This window comes from Dryas octopetala, chromosome 8 (genome assembly GCF_963921425.1).
Source record: "Dryas octopetala chromosome 8, drDryOcto1.1, whole genome shotgun sequence".
NCBI classification, from domain to species: Eukaryota; Viridiplantae; Streptophyta; class Magnoliopsida; order Rosales; family Rosaceae; genus Dryas; species Dryas octopetala.
Window position 1 is genome coordinate 6,665,717 of NC_141373.1, and position 21,623 is coordinate 6,687,339.

At 35.3% G+C, this 21,623-nt stretch overlaps 1 protein-coding gene and 1 pseudogene across 3 annotated transcripts; both read left to right on the top strand.

The window, feature by feature from the left end:
* On the top strand, positions 1–1,196 carry LOC147276601 (zinc finger protein ZAT10 pseudogene; annotated as a pseudogene).
* A 14,364-nt stretch (positions 1,197–15,560) lies between these two features.
* Positions 15,561–21,576, top strand: NPY2 (Phototropic-responsive NPH3 family protein). 3 transcript variants are annotated; one of them, XM_086253438.1, is made up of 6 exons: positions 15,561–15,998; positions 16,578–16,600; positions 17,124–17,380; positions 18,527–18,596; positions 19,283–20,461; positions 20,700–21,576. In XM_086253438.1, exons 3-6 carry the CDS (start codon positions 17,319–17,321, stop codon positions 21,264–21,266), a joined length of 1,878 nt encoding a protein of 625 aa, XP_086109564.1. In that variant the 5' UTR covers positions 15,561–15,998; positions 16,578–16,600; positions 17,124–17,318; the 3' UTR covers positions 21,267–21,576. The 3 variants fall into 3 exon arrangements, with proteins under 3 accessions (XP_086109564.1, XP_086109563.1, XP_086109565.1); XM_086253437.1 differs by having other exon boundaries at positions 16,578–17,380; XM_086253439.1 differs by lacking the exons at positions 15,561–15,998; positions 16,578–16,600; positions 17,124–17,380 and having other exon boundaries at positions 18,566–18,596; positions 19,227–20,461; positions 20,700–21,575.
* Positions 21,577–21,623: the final 47 nt, after the last annotated feature.

Consider the following 21,623-nt stretch of genomic DNA (forward strand, 5'->3'; position numbering starts at 1 on the left):
TCAACTAGTCCAAATTTCTCTCTCTCTCTCTCTCTCTCTCTCTCTCTCTCTCTCTCTCTCTCTCTCAACCAAAACATGGCCTTGCAGGCTTTGAAGTCCCCAACCACAGCTCCCAACTTCTCATCCTTTGAAGACGTGGTGGATGATCATCACCCCCACAATAACCTCGACATCAAGAACTGCCATGAGCCTTGGGCTAAGAGAAAGCGCTCCAAAAGGCCACGTGGCGATGACCCATCTACCGAGGAAGAGTACCTCGCTCTCTGCCTCATCATGCTCGCTCGTGGCACAACAGGTTGCGCCAACGATACTACCACCGCCACCGCCGCCGCTACCGCGACTCACTTGCCGCCGCAACCGCCCACGCTGAAGCTCTCCTACAAGTGCACCGTCTGCGGTAAGGCCTTCCCATCTTACCAAGCCCTCGGAGGTCACAAGGCCAGCCACCGCAAGTCCGACGCCACCGCCGCTGCCAACGCTGCTGCCAGCGAAAATCCATCAACCTCCGCCGCCTCTACCACCACCACCACCGCCGCCGCAGCCACAAGCGGGAGGACCCACGAGTGCTCCATCTGCCACAAGACCTTCCCGACCGGGCAGGCCTTGGGCGGCCACAAGCGCTGCCACTACGAAGGTGGTAGCAGCGCCGCCAACAGCGCCGTCACCGCCGCCTCCTCTGAAGGCGGCGGTGCCTCCAGCCACAGCCACAGCCACAGCCAGACTCAGAGCCAGCGCGGCGGTTGCTTCGACCTCAACCTGCCCGCCTTGCCCGAATTATGGTTGGGGTTCGGCGGCGACATCGACAGGAGAAGTCAACTCTCCAGCGAGCAGGAGGTGCAGAGCCCCATGCCGGCGAAGAAACCGCGGTTGTTGCTGGGTCGAGATTGATTTGGATTTTTACTTGAATTACAAACAAAGCTGCATGAATTTTATTTTATTTTATTTTGATCATTATTATGAATTGTTATCCTGTACAGAGAATTCAATTCGTTCATTGTTCGACCAAAAAAAAAAAATTCGTTCATTGTAATGAACACAATGTTTTAGTCCCCATTATTTGGTCATTTAATTAATATTTTGTCGTCAATTGGATTTGGGTATTCATTCTCTCATCCATTTTTTCGTGTGATATTTTTCTTCAACGAAGAAGTAGGAATATATATTAACCATTAATTTTATGACTAAGTTTTATTGTATTTCTATAATCTATTGTCAAGTCAAGGTTTTGTGTTTGGTTAATTTCTTAATTGGGGTGGTAGGGTATTATTAGTATTTCCGCGTGAACAGCGCAGGTACAGCAGGGTGGTGATGTTGGTGGTAAAAGTATTAACAAAGTTAACAAATATGCAGGAAGCAAAGCAGGCAAGGCCAACACCATGTTAGGCTGCCGAAACCAGTGGCATACAGTAGCCTCCCATGTGGTTCATGCCTTTAATGCACATGTTGCCATCATCATGATTGATGATGCCACACCCATTGCCATACCCCTTGCGTGGCTTAGGACACTTCAATTAATTAGGTATTGTTTATACATCGTACAACAATTAACCGTAACCGGTACATATAGCAACATTCACTGATTGGTCAATTTTGATTGTTTATCGATAAGTAATTGACACTTCTTTATTATTTGAATTTTAAGCCTTGAAATTTGGGAAAAAAATTGACAAATCGATTCCAATAGGTAAAATTATGCAAAGGTACAACAAACTTTAATCTACGTGATTATGCCAATAGTGATATGGATCCCCTCAATCTGTTTTATTTTTCCAATGGATAAAATGATGTAAAAAAATTGGCAAACGTATGTTAATCTCGATCCTTGTAACCAACCAAAGTGTAATCAACTGTCATAGAAAATTTTTTTTTCTATATATTATATATTATTTAATTACTTATATCAAGACGGCTTCAGGTGAGAACATTCGCACACACTTGCCACTTGCGTGAAGTTTTTCTTAATTATTCCTACTATTTTATGCCAAGAGTATGAATTAGAATTAGTTCAAGTGGATTCATCAACTTTGCCAATATCAGAGGCAAAGGGGGACATTTTTGTCCAAAAATAAAAAATTCCTGTTTTAGTGGCGTGATTGGTAACCTACAGTACATGCATATGGGGAGCATATTCTGATACTCAAGTGTGAAGGTGTCTAGATGAAATGTTTGTTGTATAAATGTACGTATCTGTATATACCTTCACATGTTGGAGATACCTTACTTGCGTAATTGCTTAATATGCTAATTATTCTCATGACAGACAGACAGTCGGTGGTGTTGAACGCCTAATTAACTTCAAGTGTGTGAATGCGATGCATACCGTGTGACTCAAGCTGGACTTCCTCCAAACGCTGACTATTAATTTAATTTTTCGTTTTTTTTTTCTTTCTGTTGGTTGTTTTCTAAAGGCTAATCTAAATGGATTATTGTTCTTCCCTTCACTAAGCAACAAGAAGGTGTCCCTTCTAGAGTACTAATCTGTCAATTGGACTACTTAATTGTAAATTTACAGGTAAGAATGACAATATATATATATATATATATGCATAATTAATAATTTATTTATAGATAATTTGTCAAAAAATGTCACAAGTGAATCGAACGATGGTGTCCATACAAAAGAAACAAGAAGATCTACCATGTATAATTGTATATATGTATGCAATAGTTCGTAGAGTGTAGACAAAACTAAGCAAGAGCATTAGGTTGCAATCTCGTGATTATAGGAAGATTACTTGTCAAAATGATGCCTACTAGGATTTAATATCTGTCTTAGAGAAGGAAAATAATCCATGTAATGTACGTGTAGGCAAAATGTCGAAATGCATATTATGCATGACACGTACATTATGACTAGCTAATTAAGCATAGTCTTGTATATATCCTTAGTGGCACATCTTATACGAGCCTTCTTGTTGTACACGTAGCACAACCATCTGGTCTTGTATATATCCATGTACGTCTAGGGTAATGCTTTTATGCTCTCTTAGTTTTCTTGTACCCAAGTCTCACATATAACAAACGAACATGCCAAACTCCTTAATCGTTACCCATCTATCCATAACCTTACATTACATTTTACGTACAGAAAGGATTTAGTTCTAGCTTGATTCATACTTCTCCTTCATATAATTAAACACTTACTTTATAAAAAAATAAAACATAAATACAATTCAAGAATTTTAATCCATATATGGTGGTAATTAACTATACCTAAAAATTCATCTTGTTGAAAAGAAAAAGAGCTCTATAAATCTCACACGCAATAGGATATGATGTAGCTACACACGCTGAAACCTTGACGGGGTTGCTTCCTTTGACATTTTCTAATTAAAGTTTGGGAAAGAGATCGATGCTGTGAAGCAAAAGAAGAGAAATTCAAGAAGATCATGTAGGTTTGTGTTCATAAATTGCGTGCGGGAAGTATATACAAATGCTTGTAGGTGGAATCGTACAAGTATACATAACAAGCAAATTCATCATGCATTTTGTTAAGTTAATTAGATATTTTAGAGAAAAAGTAATTCTATGTGCTCTTGTCTTGAGGTCCATGGAATGGAAGATGCTCCAGCCTCCAGTCAAGTTGGACGAGAAATTTCAAATTCGTATTGGTCATGCATATTAATTGACTTTGCAAATTGATGTTAATAGGAGGAAATTAGTCTTTGAATTGGCTTTATTTTATTTTTGTTGGAATTGTTTACAAATTATAAGTGTAAAACATGGATAGAAATCATAGAACTTATCTTTCAAAACTTACTTACAAGGAAAATGGGTCCATGTGCTTATATACTAGGGAAACAATCATTTTGGTCCCTCTAGTTTGGTGGTTGTTTCAATTTCATCCACGTTGTTCTAATTTTTTCAATCAAGTCCTCATAATTTTGAAATTATTTCAATCAGGTCCAAAATTAGATTTCCGTCATGTTTTAAGATGGTATAACCATTAAGAATGAGGTATAATGGTCCAAAAACAAAAAGATTATTACCGTCAACTTTTGATTGAAACAATTATATCTATGTCTTAATGGTTCTACCATATAAAAATTTGACGGAAATCAAATTTTGAATTTCAATCAACAATTTTAAAACTACGAGGACTTGATTGAAAAAATTGAAACTACGAGTACAATTAAAACAATGGAGACTTAGAGTTCAGTCCATTTTATGAGTCTTTTTTAGATTAAGACCGGTAGTGATTTATAGTTTTTAATTAAGTCTTTTTATTTTTATTTTTATTTTTATTCCACCCAAAATCTCGGAGTTAAAACCTAACATGCAGCTTCTACAAAGCTCACTCTACATCCTAAAAGGGTAAATAACCTTCAAATCGGAGAATGACTTTATTATGAATTAAAAAGATTTTCTTATAAATTAAAAGTACTTTATTATAAATTTTACAACATCCCAATCTCCATCTAAAAATTATTTTTCTAAAAAATTTAAATCTAATTATCTCTTAAAATAATCATCAAACTACATGAATCAAAATAATCGTTACCATATACTATATAAGTATATATATTTCAAAGGCACTCAAGCGATGTGACCAGTGGGGCTATGCTAACACCCTCCTTAGTGTTAGAGCTAGAGTCATCCGGCACTCTCCCACTACGCAAGGTTAAAAATACGAACTCAACCCATTTTGTTAAATCGACAGGTAGAACTTATTCTCTCAAAATCGGCTTACAAAATAAATAGTGTGTATATGTTTATACTTTATATATAACATATTTTAAAGGTATTCGATCAGTATGCCTGTGAAACTATACTAAAAATTAGAAGGTATTTGCCATTTGATAGAAAGTATTAATTTTTATGCAGAAACTCATTGATAATAATTAAGAAGTTGATTTGATAATGAATGGTGGACATTTCAAGAAAAGAAAGTCAAGAGAAACGTGAAAGAAAGAAGACTGGAAACCCACCATGTTTCGTCCACATGATTCCTTTTCAGTTTTCACAATTTGCATTAGTCATTTTCCAAAACTTCGCATTTAAAATATTAATTAAAACTTAATTGTCATATTTCTTTTTTATTGAAAAAATTTGAGCATCTAATTTAAAACTGATTAATTATAAATTGATAAACTTAAAACATTATATTATTGTAACATGAGACTTTAACTTTTCTAACATGGGACATACTCTCAACATGCAATTGTTTTGATGCCTCTGCAATCTATCCGCAAAATTGATCTGAAAATTTTCCATTAGCAGGCAGCAGCTAATTAACTAGTATATATGTTAAGAGTTAACCTTCCTAGCTCACTTATCTTGGCTCTACCCTGTCAGCAGATTTTTCAGGGTAGCGACATTAGGCAATAGATCGATGCCCAAAAGAAATAAGACATAAACAGGCCACAACATCTTGCCCACTAATATTTTATTGATGGTTTTGTCATTAATTATGATTATAGGGATTAGAGTGGTGCTTTGTTTATTTGAATATTAATGTTGTTTCAAGAATGAAGGGTATACCACTAGGATTTACTTGTCTTTAAAAATGGGTCAGAACACTAGAACAATAATGTTGAACTAAACACAAAGAAAAGTCTTTCATTGGTCAAAATTTATTGAGATAGTCTTTCATTAGTAAAAATTAATTTTCAGCTCCATTTATCCAACACTTTATTAGACTCTAATATATTACAAAAAAAAAAAAAAAAAAAGCTTGCATTGTCTATCACAAGAGAAAAGGGTCAATTTGCAGAATGAAAAGGCACTGACAGATGAAAGAGATATTTGAAATTTTTTAGCATAAATGGAAGAAAAAAAATTGAGAGCTAAATTTGTGTCTATAGTTTAAAGACACCTACCAAACATAAACCTCCCACAACTGCTATGGTGTGGAGCCTACCATATATAACACCTTATTTTCATTCAATATTAGTGAAGTACTGTCTTCCTAGCCAATAAAACACTTTTCTTCATGTGTATCCAATAATACATCAATTTTATAAAGTTCATTTTACTGTCTTTAATAATAAATATATCTAAAAAGTTTGAATGAAAAATAGGTCTATTTTGTACAAATAAAGCCTATATTATGTTTTGTTATGTGTTTTTTGCGCTGAGTGTTCTGTGGAGGTTTTTTTTTTTTAAGGGCATATTGCCACTGTCCCATAGTGTTTTTGCAAGTGAGTTATGATATTTTTCATTTTAGATTTTTTTTTTTTTTAAAAAAACCCCAATTTTATATGGTGCACTTTTACTCACATTTTGGGCTCCTCCCATGTGATGAAGTCACACCATATTATAATATGGCTGACTTTTTTTCTTTTTCTTTTTATTATTAAGTTTTTGGGCAGACTTATTATTGCACAATCATGGATTGTTTGCCAAGTATATCTCAAGCTCAACTAAGCATGGCTCCACAAAAGGAGTATGCATGCACCTCCTTTTAAGGTAGGCTTTTTCAGCAGCCATCTTTCTTCAATGACCAAGAACTTCAGAACTTGTGAGTTTTTGTTTTCTGTAATATTTAAATAGTTTATGGTCTAAAGAATGTGTTGGTACTGTTAATGATGTATAAAGTGGGCCATGTTTGGTAGGCTAAATGAGAACCATTATTTGGCAATGACCCAAAAACCATTTATTGGGGTGGTTGATTTCATTTGGGTTCAAAGCTGCATTTGGGTCTAAAATATTTGCAAGTGGAAAAGCAGTTGGGCCAGCAGAGACACAGTAAGCAAGTTTATGACATTATATTTGGTGCTGCAAACTAAGACATTTCGGCACATGCACAGTTATATCCAAATTTGACTTTATTATTGTATAAAATATCTTGCATTCAACCACAAATCCCTAAAATTCACCCCAAGTTTTAGCTTTTCTTCGTAATAATTTATTGGGGAATGCTATTCACTTTCTTCAATCTACCGATATTCTTTTTTATTATTCTCATTCCACAATGTATTTTTATAATTGAAACCGTTTATTTTTTAGATAATTATTTGAAAACCATCTCTGCAAAATATCAACTAAATCAAAAATCGTTTGGTCATGTAATCGTTATCAAATAAATAAACGGTAAATTAAATTATTACCAAAATTGTCTATTTATTTGATCACAATTATATAATCAAACGATTTCCGATTTGGTTAATTTTTTGTAAAGATGATTTTCATAGTTAGATCTAAAAAATGAACGGTTGCGATTATGAATTTCCATTTCGGAATAAGAATAATAAAAGAAAAGGTCGGTGAAGAAGGTAATTAGAGAATGTGGATAACATTCCTCTAATTTATTTGGTTCAAGCATGACTGCTGCAATTGTTGGAACTTGGAAGATTGGTTTTCACAAACTCTCCTAGCTATCACTTAAAATCCTCTATCTTATTGGAGGGTAGCAATAAACATAATTCTAGATTGTAGAGATCTTTTTCCCAATAAAAGATTGTAGAGATCTCTTTTCAAGTCATGTTGTTTTCGGTTAATTTTTATTTCCCCCCTTAAATTATGAGCTTTGCTGCTTGTAGCTTTTGGTTCAAAGTGCAAATAAAGCATTACCATTTTTTGTATATTCAGAAATAAAGCATTACCTTGAAGGTTGTATAACTTGCATGTATTACATTTCACATTTTCACACCAAAAAAAAAAAAAAAAGAAGAAGCAAAAGATTAGCACAAAAAACACAGAACACTGTAGCCCAAGTCCCTGAGGCATAAATGGGATGGGCTTGTGATATGTTGGGTTGCCAGAAGTTCCCATCCAGGTCCAGCTCAAATCTAAATTGATTGGAATTTTATTCACCCAAATTTACTCCTTCATTAATGGCAGAAGTATTGGTTGGCTACTGGTTAGGCTTATGGTCTGGCCTAGCCCATAGAAAAAGGCCCAGTCTCCCACCCCCTAAAAACCCAATTTAGAATCCTGACTCTGCCCTTCTTCATCCATTAGGCATAGGCTTAAGCTCATGTATATCCTCCTCAACCCAACTAGCAAGCAAAGTATTGACCACACACACACACACACACCAACAAAAAACCAAAAAACAAACTAGCAAGTAGCAACCTAAGGAAAGCCATGCAAACTTATAGGGTTCAATCACCAAAATTTTCTTTTGAACGGGCCCATGTAACTACAGTTTGGGCTTGAACTTCAGTTACAGGGGCCCATTACATAATTATAAGAGATCATTCAATCCTGTGTAATCTTTTGTGCATGCCCTTTTTACTTTATAGAAAATAAGGATTGTAGTTGTAGAGTATCTAGGTCATGTCCTCGTGATTTCAAGTTTCTTTCTGTGCATGATTCACCATATGCTAATTGGCTAGTTCATAATTTAAGAATGGGATGGTGATAAATCACGTGAACCAGAACCACTTGTAGAGGCTACTACTTTACAATATAAAATATATATATATATAATTTATGTAGCAGGGGGAAGACTAAAGAGACATGAAGAAAATGTAGAAGATGCAGAGGAAAGAAGAGGAAAAAAGAAACGGGTAGTGAGAGAGAGACTGAGACTTCAGAGTACCCCCTGCTGCCTTTGCCTGGCCTTTGGGCCTTTGGCTGATACATATGCAACCTTTGTATGTCACTCTTCATCATCATGCTGTCTTTGTTTGCAAACCTTTGTCCACAGCATCACTCTTATGACACATGTCAGATTGTTGTCATGAGAGAGAGAGAGAGAGAGAGAGAGAGAGAGAGAGAGAGAGAGAGAGAGAGAGAGAGAGAGAATCTTATGGGGGCGGTAGAGACTAGAGGGCCTAACACAATTAATCATTTCCTGCTCTGTACAAGCACTTGAAGTTAGTCCATATATGCATGCACTTGGGCCACAAACTTTTGTGGCATGGAGTATATACAACATATAAACAGAGATGCCCAATTAAAATATATTGCAGAAAGTGTTAGGTTAGATTTGCATGGTTTTGAGCTAGCTAGCTTCAAAAGCCTTCAATCCCAAACCATCATTTCCTCAATTTCATTGGCATGAAAATATCAAAACCACTATCATTGCTCTACCCTCTAGCCTAGCTGCACCCTTTCAATTTGTGATTCTCTTCTTTTTGAGTTGGGGGCAATATTCCATGCATGCTTAGAATATTCTCCTAAAAGTTTCTGCCTTTATCATATCAAGTTCTCCTTGAATATCTCCTTGATCTCCTACTATAATTTTATTTTTGGTTCTACCCTGTTAGTTCTAAAGGTACTACTGGTAGATCACCTAATTATATTCATGAACTTCCATCATATATCAATTTAACTTATACGTACATCCTACATTAGAGCTCTCATGAGTGTAAAAATCTTTTTTTTTGACTCATACGTGTCAGTTGCAGGTAATTAATTACAAGTTATAAATATGCAAAATTTACCGTAAAACTTTGCACCGATATGAAAATGGTTCATCAAGTTTTGCTCGTTGGGCAAATAAAATATTTGTGCCAATTGAAAATAATCAAAGCAGAGGCTCTAAATATGCAAATATACTTTTAAGGTCTAAGACTTCTTAAAAGGCACTAGGCTGGAACTCTTAATAGGCATTTGCATGCTGACATTTTGTAAACCAGAAAGAACTGTTGGGGTACTGGCTGGACAAAAATTTGACTATTAAGATTATAAGCATAAATTAATTCCCATTGGGTGCCTAATTGTTTTGCCTATGTACCTAATTAGCTTTCCACCGACTACAGTACTACTACATAATTAAACTTGAACAATACTTAATCACCTGGATTAAATCTTAAATCAAGATTTAATTAATCAATTTCCTTGTGCATTTGTACTCTAGCTTTCTCAATTTTCAATAGGTCGGTCCATAATCAACTCTGTTTTCTTATTGGTAAATCACACCGGAAACATTGGAAAAGATGCTTCTAGTTAATCTACTACAGTGGTGGTCCACACCATGTTGGTCCATTACACTTTGAAATATATATATAAAGTTAGCTGGTCATGTAGCTTGGATTGGATATATAGTATTGCAATGACAATCTTCTACTTTGACGCATGCCAGCCTTTGATTTTTTTCTATTTTTCTTGGGTTCATGTGATTGTGTGCCAACATATAGAGACCAATGGTTGTCATCAGACTCATCACTAGGGTTTTGTTTTTGCCAAAATTAATTAAATTACTTGGATATGTATAATTAAGCAATATATATTGCATTACTCTTTAAAGCGATTTGCTTGGACAAACAGTACTGGCATATCTTGGTGGTCATGTGCACTGTGTTAGACTATCGATAACAATGTACCACCACATTTTCCCTATTGGTGAGTTGTAAATGTGATCGATCACCCTTTAATTAGGTCTAATTTAGAAAGACAAATAGTACAACTTAACTGCTGGCTAGTTAAAGATTGCAATCTTTATGCCCATATCTTCAACTTTAGGCATATAAAATCCTCCAACTTCAGTGTTGTTACATATTGTCCCCCATGACTGGCTCTCTCATTTTCTCATATAAAGATTTTGTTAGGGTCAGTTATTTAATCTAGACCTGGTAGAAGGTTTCAGCCATCCAGGATTGTGAGTTGTTCGCGCACGCAAATGATTAGAAATTATGGAGGTTTTGTTAGACAACCGTAGTACTAAAAACTAAAAACTTAAGACATTAGAAAATAAACCTAATATATATCAAGCTAATACTCTTCTTTATGTGTAATTTATATCTTACACTTTGCAAAAGAGACATATAAGTGATGCTCACTCTACACTTTGCAAACCAACAAAAGAAGTGAAAAAATGAGATTTGGTGGTTGGGAACCCAATTTCTCATGCAACTAGGCTTTGGTACCATCTTAAATAACCAATTAATTTTATAAGGGATATATTAATGTCATTTTGGTCCCCAAATTATATATTACATTTGTATTAGTTTGATGTTCAGACTTCTAATTTGAAAAATTAAGGATTCTGACTTTTTCAATTTTGCCAATTGAGGTTATTCTATCAATTTACACATTTTTCATCCAAATTTTCGTTTTCATAGAACGTACTATGTGCTAATCACGTGGGGTTATTTTTTAAGGCAAAATAGTTATTTTCATTTATATCTTACCTTTTTCCCTGCTTAATTTCCCAATAAATTTGAATGCAAAAGGTGTAAATTGATAGAATAACCTCAATTGATAAAATTGAAAAAGTCAGAGTCCTTAATTTTTCAAATTAGAAGTCTGAGGACCAAACTAATATAAGTGTAATCGTCTGAGGACCAAAATGGTGTTAATCCCATCTTAAAATTTCGACGGTTAGAAAATAAATCAACAATATATATATATATATATATATATACATGGCCATTCCAATAAGGGATCCCTCATTTAGTGTTAAATGAGGGATCACCCTATGTGGCCCACACGAGTCATTTTGTGTTAATCCGAACCGTCCATTTTTTACATCTCCATTGATAGATCATCCTTGCAAAAAATCAGTCAAATCGGAAATCCTTGCAAAAAATCTCTCAAATTGGAATTTTTTACAACAAATTCCTCTATAAACACCTAAACTTTGACCGCTTAAACGAACGGGTAAACAATTTCTGATTTGGCTGATTTTTTGCAAGGATGATCTATCAATGGAGATATAAAAAATGAACGGTTCGAATTAACATAAAACGACTTGTGTGGGCCCCATAAGGTGATCCCTCATTTAACACTAAATGAGGGATCCCTTATTAGAAGAGCCCTCTATATATATAGCAAGCTAGCAAGTTTCACTTTCTTAAAAAAAAAAAAAAAGCATAAATTCAATTTAGACACATAACTATATATGTCATTTCAACGGGATCTACAAATTTTAAAATATTTTAAATATACACCTGATTTATTATCTAAATTGAAAAATGGACTTCCGTCCATCGATTTTTTGAGAAATCAGTTAAATATCAGCTTGGTTTTTGCTGACGGAGATTAATTGGCGACATGGCACCAACCCAGCATATCTTTCCCGCCAAATGAGCGACACATGTCCACCTGACACAGGCCCACACACCCATCACTTCATTCTCACTCGTCGAACGCTCACCTGACCATTTAGTCTCCTAAAAACATCACGTTTCCCCCAAATTCAAATATAAATCTCTCACTTGTATTCGACAAGCGAGAAAGAGATGATGAGTTTATGGGCCCGTGTCAGGGGTTAGGTGGACATGTGCCACCGTGTCGCTCATTTGATAAAAAATATTTGCTGAGATAGCGCTACGTCACCAAGTAATCTCAATCAGCAAAAGTCAATCTGATATTTAATTGATCTCTCAATGAATCAATAGACATAAATCTATTTTTCAATTTAGATAATAGATCAAGTGTATATTTGAAATATTTTAAAGTTTGTCAACCCTGTTAAAATATCATATATAGTTATGTGTCTAAATTGAATTTATGAAAAAAAAAAAAAAAAAAAAAAAAGCTAGCAAGTTTCACACCCACCAATTAATGACGTACTGCTTATATGCACGTGGGCAAGAAATCCTTTGATTTCATTAGGAACACTGGAACACTAGCCAATGAAAGGATTTTAAGATGATTCTCTTTAATACATGTTAGTGGTCTCCTTACACATCTTCATCAAAATCAAGAATTTGCAAATGAAGGACAAACACATCAAGTAAGTACCCAATTCACGTCATGGGTAGGTCAAAGTTGGCATAGCTAGGGGACCCATTTTCACAACCATAGGGATATGACCACAAGCTTGTGATATGTTCATTTATTCTATTGAGATTCTCATAATGGTGCTTTCAAAATTAGGCATGCATATATATATATATATGTTAGGACCATTATGCAAAACCCTCCGCGTGACGATAAGCTGTTGACTAATCTTCATCGAATGAAGAACAACCCCCACCACACAATGACTTTGAGCAAAATTCAAACCCCCATAATTAACCAATTCCTTAAACAATTGAGATTAATGAACCTGCAGTTTAAAGTAGTAGCAATCAAGTGCTTCACAAGGAACCCTTTATATATATATATTTGTAAAAGATTGTATATATATTTTTTTTCAAATTAAAATAGTATTGTGGCGATACAACAGTCAGCACCCCATGTATAGGAAAGATAAATAAGATGAGAGGGTTGGGGGGGCCTTGAAATATGGGGAGTGTGAGGTGTTTGTAAAATGTAAAGAAATGTAGCACTATCATAGGGAAGTGTTGATGAGATGGGAATTTGATGTATCCTAAGCTCCTTTTTATAATGAGTCATTGCTGAGGTTTGGTGATTTCACAGAGGCAGAGATTTTTGACTTTTGATCAAAAAATATTCCGTTGTCGACCAATCAAGTTTTAACACATGGTAAATAGTGATATGGGATATGGCCTTCTCTCTCACACATCTTCTCTCTCTAACCAGGCTTATAATATACGTGGAGAACAGTTTTCTTATCACACAATTTGACACATGAAATGTTATGTGATTCCGATTGACAATATAACAAAGAAAAATGTTCTTGTATTTATTTTTTTTCTCCGATTAATGTGGTACATTATGATATACACATTATATCATATGTTGTTGTATTAAAAAAATAATTTTATAGAGTAAATGTAAAGATAACATGTCAGTTAAAAAAAAAATTAAAGAAGAAAAGTTGGGCTAAATAATATTGTCTTATGATAATATAATAACATATTTCATGAAGAGCTTGTAATTCTAGTAATTAAGAGCATTTATCTTTACACTTAAATGGCAACATCACAAACTCTTAAAAACAAATAACTTAAGGCTTATAAACAAAAGATAAATATATATATATATACATATATATAGGCCCATTTAGGTGTGAACGTCCGCACGTTTGTATCTGATGCCGAGCGCTTGGTAGTACAAAATTTTACAGCATCGAGTGCACAGTGTTGGTTAATTCAACGGTATTTATGTTATGATTTAGTTTTAGAATTTTGGGATGAACCCATCGGGATTTACCCTCAAAATTCAAATCCTCAAAATCTAACAAAGGGAGCAGCGCTCGCTTGTATTAAAAAATCATCATCGAGCGCTCGATGGCACGTTCACATTTTCGTACGTCCGTACTTGATCGAATATATATAAAGAAAATGTATGGATTAGTCTTTTTTTTTTTTTAATTGAAGGATTAGTCTTATTTGGTTTCTTAATATTTGACTGGTCTTTTATTCTTACTTATTTTACATCTAGCTATTATATATATATATATATACACTCATTCTATGTTGAATGTAGTTTCATTGAATATGCCCTAGGCTTGAAACATAGCAGCAGTGCGATGATTCCTTTAATTTTCTGAACTCACATGGATCTTAGTTGGTACCAACAGAACCATGTCACCATTGATTAGTTTATAAGTTTCGTAAGCACCTGCGGGAGCAAATATATAAATGAAACACACTATTCAAGACACGAAAATAAATATTATATACAAGTGGTGGGATGTAGAATAAGTCTTAAAAAGATGGAAATTCCATATATAACACATCCGAATCTCAAATGTTTTTAATATAATATATATATATATACACATTAATACTTTTTCTGATAAAATATCCAATATATACAAACCCTCCAGCTTATTTCATGATTTGAACAGTTTACTTTTTAATATTTGATGAATTATAAACTGGTTAGTCATTTACTTATCATCATTATTATTTTATCTTATAAATATACTATGTTTTTTTTATTTTCAGTTTGAATCATAAAAACACATAAAAACTGCGATTTAAGAATCACGGACTTTTGGCCATCATCATCATTGCCACTCTTGATAGTCTTGTAGGGTTTTGGCAGGAATTGAACCAGACTTTAGCCGCTCTAAATAAGTAAAAGATATTGAGCATTGGTCCTTTTTTTAGTATCAACATTAATATTTTAGTACTAAAAGCACCACTTATTATTAACTGATGTGGTAAATGACAATGTCAATAAATGAAGTTGAGTGTGAGCTAGAAAATGAATAAATAAAAAACTGTCACATTAATTTTGATTTATAAAGTTTAGATGATAATTAGTATTTCTAGTACTACTCATACCATTGGGAAAATTATCAAAATTACTATTACAACCAAAATATATAAACAAATAGATAGACTAACTATTGGTCTAAAAATATTTTTCTCAATTTTGTTGAAGAATATCACAAGTTTGGAACTTGGGATCCTATTCCCTACATTAAAAAGAAATATATAGAAAACAACAATCATTTTGGAAGTTTTTGTTTTGATAAATAATTTTGAATTTCAGTCCATCCCAAAAGAATTCAGGCAAATTAAATACTGACAACTGACTAGTCACCAATTGCTTTTGTGATCTCTGAACATCACCATTAGATTTCTGATGAACTGATACCACAACTATGAGTCTATGTAGTACATACTATACTAGGAGCTCATATACCATCATATGTTCATGTTCAAAGGTACATACTATATGTCACTTTGAACATGAACACATGATGAATATACAATATAGTATCCGGGTTATGGTTATGGGCTTGTGGGTTTAATTAGGACGACGCATGGGTCATTTAATAGGAGGAGTCCGCGTTATGGAAAGCATAGTGTGTCAGTTTTGGCGTGCTTTACTGTGCAAGGTGGTGAGTGAGTGAGTGAGTCTCTTAATGCCACCTCCAAAAAACTCAATGAATCTCTCCTACTTTTTTCCTCACCAAAATTAAAGTAGCCTAACTAAAGGAAAAATATTTCTTGTGCTAAAGAAAAGTGTTTGTGCTTGGTACTACCAAGACTGAAACATACATTTCCTAGCAAGTTTGCTTTTTTGCTAGTGTGATTTTCATTTTTCAGATGTTGTTGGGACATGGGTGTACTTTGGATTTGGATTGTGGAGCTCAGAAAACAGCTCATTTTTCTGATGGGTGCTTTTGAGGAGCTGTGTTTCTTTTAAGCCCTTTTGGTTTTTCTGAGTTTCGTGAAAGTTTGTTTTTTTGGTGGTGGGTTTGGTTCTCAAGACTTCAATGCGTGTGCAATAGCTAGCCTCGCTCTTTGGTTTATGTTACTGTCCTCTGAACTCTGAGCTCCTGATTCTTGAAGCAAAGGGTGAGTTGTGCTCAGCAATTTTCTCTCTTTATGTCTGTCTCTCCCTCTCTCACTCCACTTTCTTTGTGGGTTTTGCTTAACCTTGGTTATGGTATTGTTTTTGGATTTTTCTAGGCTTGGTTTTGGCTATTTGCACTCAAACTCGAACTGGGGTTTTTTATTTTCAACTTGCAAGTGCATGATACTATTTGGTAATCTTGTATAGCTCTGTAGATTTGATGAATGGGTCTTGGGTTTTGTTGGGGTTTACACGGAGAGTGGCTTTAGGGGCCTTGTCTTTAGATTATATGCATATTTCTTCATGTGGGGTTTTGGAGATTTTTACTTATACAGCATAATATGATCTTGGCCTCATTATTTTACTAGATTTTCTGCGATATATTCTGGTAGATTCCTCAGATTTCAGTTCAATTTTGTAATAATTTTTTGGTTGGTAGTTGATGTTTGGTTGTCCATTACTATAATAACTTTATTTTGTGATCTTTCTCATTATTCCCATACTTTGCCCAAATAAAAAGAGATGCTTGTTGTCTACCGTTTTGGTGGTTTCTTCAACTGATACCGAGATGCTGTTTTCAGTTGCAGGTTTTCAAACTTCAACGGTAAAAAATAATCTATAAAATAAATGTTATTGATGTGTACATGTTGGGTTTGGAACTTGAAGCTTTAAAGGCGTCAAGAGGGTCTTGGTGGCATGAATCTTTAATTTGCTTTTAAAAAGGAAAACAAAGAAACAGAGTAATCAGAAGAGAAAGATTAAGAAATAGTGGTGGAGTGTGGTGGAGTCAGATTTGTGCTTGTGAGTGTCTCGGGTGTTTGATAATTATTTAGTGTTGAGAGTCTGTTGCCTATGTCCCCTGGGCTGACTTGGTGCGCCCCGGACTCCGTGGGCTTTGCCGCCGACCAAGGAAACACCCTCTTCTTTGGCTCTCTTGCCATTTAAGAGAACCTTTTCTTAAAAAATTGCACAAACCCCATCTTCTCTTTCCCTTTCTTTCTCTCTCCCTATCTCTTAGACTCTCTCGGTCCCTGTCAAGATTCGGTCATACTCTGCCCTGCATATATATATATATATATATCCATCCATTTCCTCTTTGAGATCCTTCTTTTCTCTCTTGAACTCAGGAAGCTGGTTGCATTTCCCCACTCCTGGTGCGTTCCTTTCCATTTCCTGCAATTCTTCCTCGATTGAGATGCATTCTTATTGGGGATGTGTGGGGGTGGTTATGGTGTAGTGTTTGATCAAGCAGTGACAGGTTGAGTAGTGGGGGAGTTTTGTTTTGGAGAAGTAGAGGAGAAGCAGATCTTTTGCTTGCCAAGATGAAGTTCATGAAACTTGGATCAAAGCCGGATTCTTTTCAGACTGATGGTAACAATGTTAGGTGAGATCTTCTATGGCCTTCTGTGTAAACTATGCTCTTTCCTCAATTATCAATTTGAATGATTTCTCTGGCTATTGTGTCTAAAGCATATCATAAGCCTATAAGAATAATATGTAAGACTTTTAATTGGTTTTTCTGTTCATAAGAGCAAAGAATTGGGTTTGTCTTCTCATTGATAATGCCTATGTCCGCTCATTTTTAGCAGCCACCTTGGTTGTTGCAAAAGATTGGTCTTTAAAGTTTTGTCCTTTTTTGGTTACTAATCATTTCTCCCATTCTATTGTCTTAACATTGTCCTCATTCTATGATTTAATATCAACCTTGATTTTTGTTTTTGTTTTCTTAAGCAAAGGAAAACTTAATTCTCTTAGTGAGCCCATTTTATGAGAACCTTGAATTTAATTGGGAAGGATCCATTTTTCTCCCTCTAAATATACAAGGGAAGAAATAAATAAATAAAATATTTTTGTTGAATCTGTCACTTGCTCTAATTATATAACTTTTTTTGAAACCTTAGAATCATTGGTAACATCCATTCTTGGCTATAGGCAATGTAGATCACCTCACATTATTTGTTATTTTCATGTGAATAAATAATTTGTTAAAAGATGAGATGGTTGTTCATTAATTGACAGAAGAAGCTCACTGCAAGCTAATAAGTTAACTGAACCAGAATAATATGTATAAAAACAGTGGGAAATGGTAAAGTTGTGTCAATTGCATACAAAATGTAAAAATGCCAATTAAATATCTTGCTAAAGCCATATTATAATTTATAATATAGGAATAAGTATACGAGGGAAATGAATTGAATTTTAGTATTATGAGTTCACAGCATATTCGTTAAAAATATGGATTTAAGATGTCTAGGTTTATTTGATCATTGGAACATCTTGTTCGGACTGTGACGGTGTAAGTTTTATAGCCTATCAACCTTTTAAAGGAGGGATTTTATAGCCATTTGTATATTGAACTATGTGGAAGATATATTATGAATTGAAGTTGGTACTTTTCCATGAAACTTAGGTGGTTGCTTATTGCCAGCTGTAATTGTACCTAGGTCTTCTTATTAGTGTTTTTTTATTTTTCAGTCATATCTATATATTGAGAGTTCTTAAAAACACAAAAGAACCTTTGCATGTGCAGATATGTGGCTACTGATTTGGCAACAGACATCATTGTTAATGTTGGAGATTCAAAGTTTTATCTACATAAGGTAGTGATCTGTTTTATTTTGCTTTATATGGTATCTTGTATGAGGACTGCCAATAACTGTTGCCTCTTGCCATTGTTCCTTTCATAATGAAATACATGGCTCCCCAATTACATGCCTTGCATGCTGAATCTTTTCAAGTTCAGCAATCCATCATCAAGAATTTGTTATTGTGCTCTTTTCTGAAAGCAACCAGATTCCCAGAACAAATACAGATATTTTAGCTACCAAAATCATGAGCTAGAGAAAATAGGTGTTTATTGAGTTTACTGATAGGAACAATTCATGATTTCTGTAAGGCTCATAAGCAATATGTATGTGCTCAACTTCTTGTTTCATAAGATTTTTTCTTTATAGGAAACTTGTTTCATGAAGATAAACTACACATTTATTTGGTACTGGGTAGGACTGTGTAAAATATTAATTTAAAACTACTTTATTGATACTTGATAAATACCTTATCACTTGACAATTTATTATGATTTTATGGAGACCAACAGAGCATTGATAGATTAAGATGTTGAGCATGATATATATGCTAATGTCAACTTTGAAACTCAAGAACTTATAGTGTTGGCAATTTCAACACAGTTCAGTTGCATCTCAAAGTTTACCTGTCAATATGCTGTGCAGCTACAGATATTTGTCTTGTGAGTTGTGACACTGATAAGAGTGCTAATCTGGTGCAGTTTCCTCTTCTATCAAAGAGTGCCCGCTTGCAGAAGTTGGTTGCAAACACTAATGAATCAAACACTGGCGAAGTTTACATTTCTGACATTCCCGGTGGCCCTGCTGCCTTTGAGATATGTGCCAAGTTTTGTTATGGCATGACTGTTACCCTCAATGCTTACAATGTTGTTGTGTCTCGATGTGCGGCTGAGTATTTGGGAATGCATGAGTCTATCGAGAAAGGGAATCTCATTTACAAGATTGATGTCTTCCTTAGCTCTAGCATTTTCCGGAGCTGGAAGGATTCAATCATTGTTCTTCAGACTACAAAGTCTCTTTTATTGATATCTGAGGAACTGAAGTTGGTCAGTCATTGCATTGACTCTATAGCTACCAAGGCCTGTGTTGATGTTTCAAAAGTTGACTGGTCCTATACCTATAACCGGAAGAAGATCCCTGAGGAAAACGGGAATGATCCAAATTGGAGTGGTGTCAGAAACCGTCCAGTTCCAAAGGACTGGTGGGTTGAGGAATTGTGCGAGCTTGAGATTGATTTATACAAGCGTGTCCTAACTAGTATTAAAACTAAAGAAATACTTTCCAGTGAAGTGATAGGAGAAGCCTTGAAAGCTTATGCTTACAGAAGGTTGCCAAGTTTCAGTAAAGGCATGATCCAGTATGGAGATATGGTAAAGCATCGATCAGCAGTGGATGCAATCGTCTGGCTGTTACCTGCAGAGAAAGGCAGTGTCTCTTGTAGTTTCTTGCTCAAACTGTTGAAAGCAGCTATATTTGTGGACTCTGGAGAAATGACGAAGGGAGAGCTTGTCAGGAGAATAGGACAGCAACTAGAGGAGGCTTCTGTAAATGATCTTTTGATACGAGCAGCAGAAGGGGAAGCTACAGTATATGATGTTAGTGCTGTCCAAAAAATAGTAGAAGAGTTCCTAAGGCAAGACCAGAGTGCAGAGATTGATTCACTAGAAGAAGGCCATGAGCTTCAGGAGGTGAGAAGGCCAGGGATCTTGTCAGATGCTTCCAAGTTGATGGTGGCAAAACTGATAGATGGGTATCTTGCTGAAATTTCTAAGGATCCCAACCTACCCTTGTCGAAGTTTGTTGATCTTGCAGAGATGGTGTCAGGTTTCTCTCGCCCTGCTCATGATGGGCTTTACCGAGCCATTGACATGTATCTTAAGGTAAGAGATTCTCGATATTTCTCTTTCTCTGAATAGACATTAAGTTGGTCTTTTCATGGCGTCATGCAAGTTTTTTCATTTTACTGTGCAAACTAGGTGCCAAAAATTTTCTTTTTCTGGTTGTATTCTCATCAAAGACTAGTTCATGCTATAAAAGATCTTTTCTCCGAGTGCTTTTGTGTTGTATTTTGTTGTTGTTGGTGCTAAATTTTTCACACTTTGGCCTTCTTTGATGCAGGAGCACCCAGGAATCAGCAAGAGTGAGAGGAAGAGGATATGCAAGTTGATGGACTGCAAAAAGCTATCAGTTGATGCGTGCATGCACGCTGTGCAAAATGAGAGACTCCCATTGCGTGTAGTTGTGCAGGTACTATTTTTTGAGCAAGTCAGGGCTGCTGCCTCATCAGGCAGCAGCACTCCTGACCTACCTAAAGGCATGAAGGACTTAAACAATGGATCCCATGGGAGTTCCAGGTCTGCAACAACCAACACTGAGGAAGATTGGGATGCAGTGGCCTCAGCTGAGGAGCTTAGGGCCCTAAAGGGGGAGTTAGCTTCCTTAAGGTTGGCCAATGGTGTGGGAGGGTGTGAGAGGAATTTAGATAGTAAAAGCAGTGTTGACAAGGCAGCAGTTAGTAAAATGAGAGGGTTGCTTAAGTCAAAGAAGATCTTTGCAAAGCTCTTTTCAAGCAAAGGGGGACAAGGAGAGAATAGTGGCTCTGATTCATCTGGGAGTCTTGGTTCTGCTAATCCAGAAGAGGTTAAATCCACACCTTCCAGAAATAGAAGGCATTCGGTTTCTTAGTAGATTAATCGACACAAAAATAGGTTTGAAATTTTCGGGTATGTCCTCTCTTTATGATCTTAGCAACTTAAGAAACTGGTTGTCTATTAATTGAGCGAAAGTGAAGTACATATGGTATGGAAGAAGAGTATCTGTTGTATTTGCAGAAGAATTCAGAGGTTGTGAGAAAATGATAACTAGAGAATGTAACTGGTGATCAAATGTCAAGAATTCTGACTCCAGTACTTATATATATTCTCTTGTTAGATAGTTTAACATATTATATGGTCGTATTATTTATCAGAATTATTGATCAAGTAAAAACACAATCATAGTTAAACGTATGTTCCTAATTCATAATATGATAATAACATATAA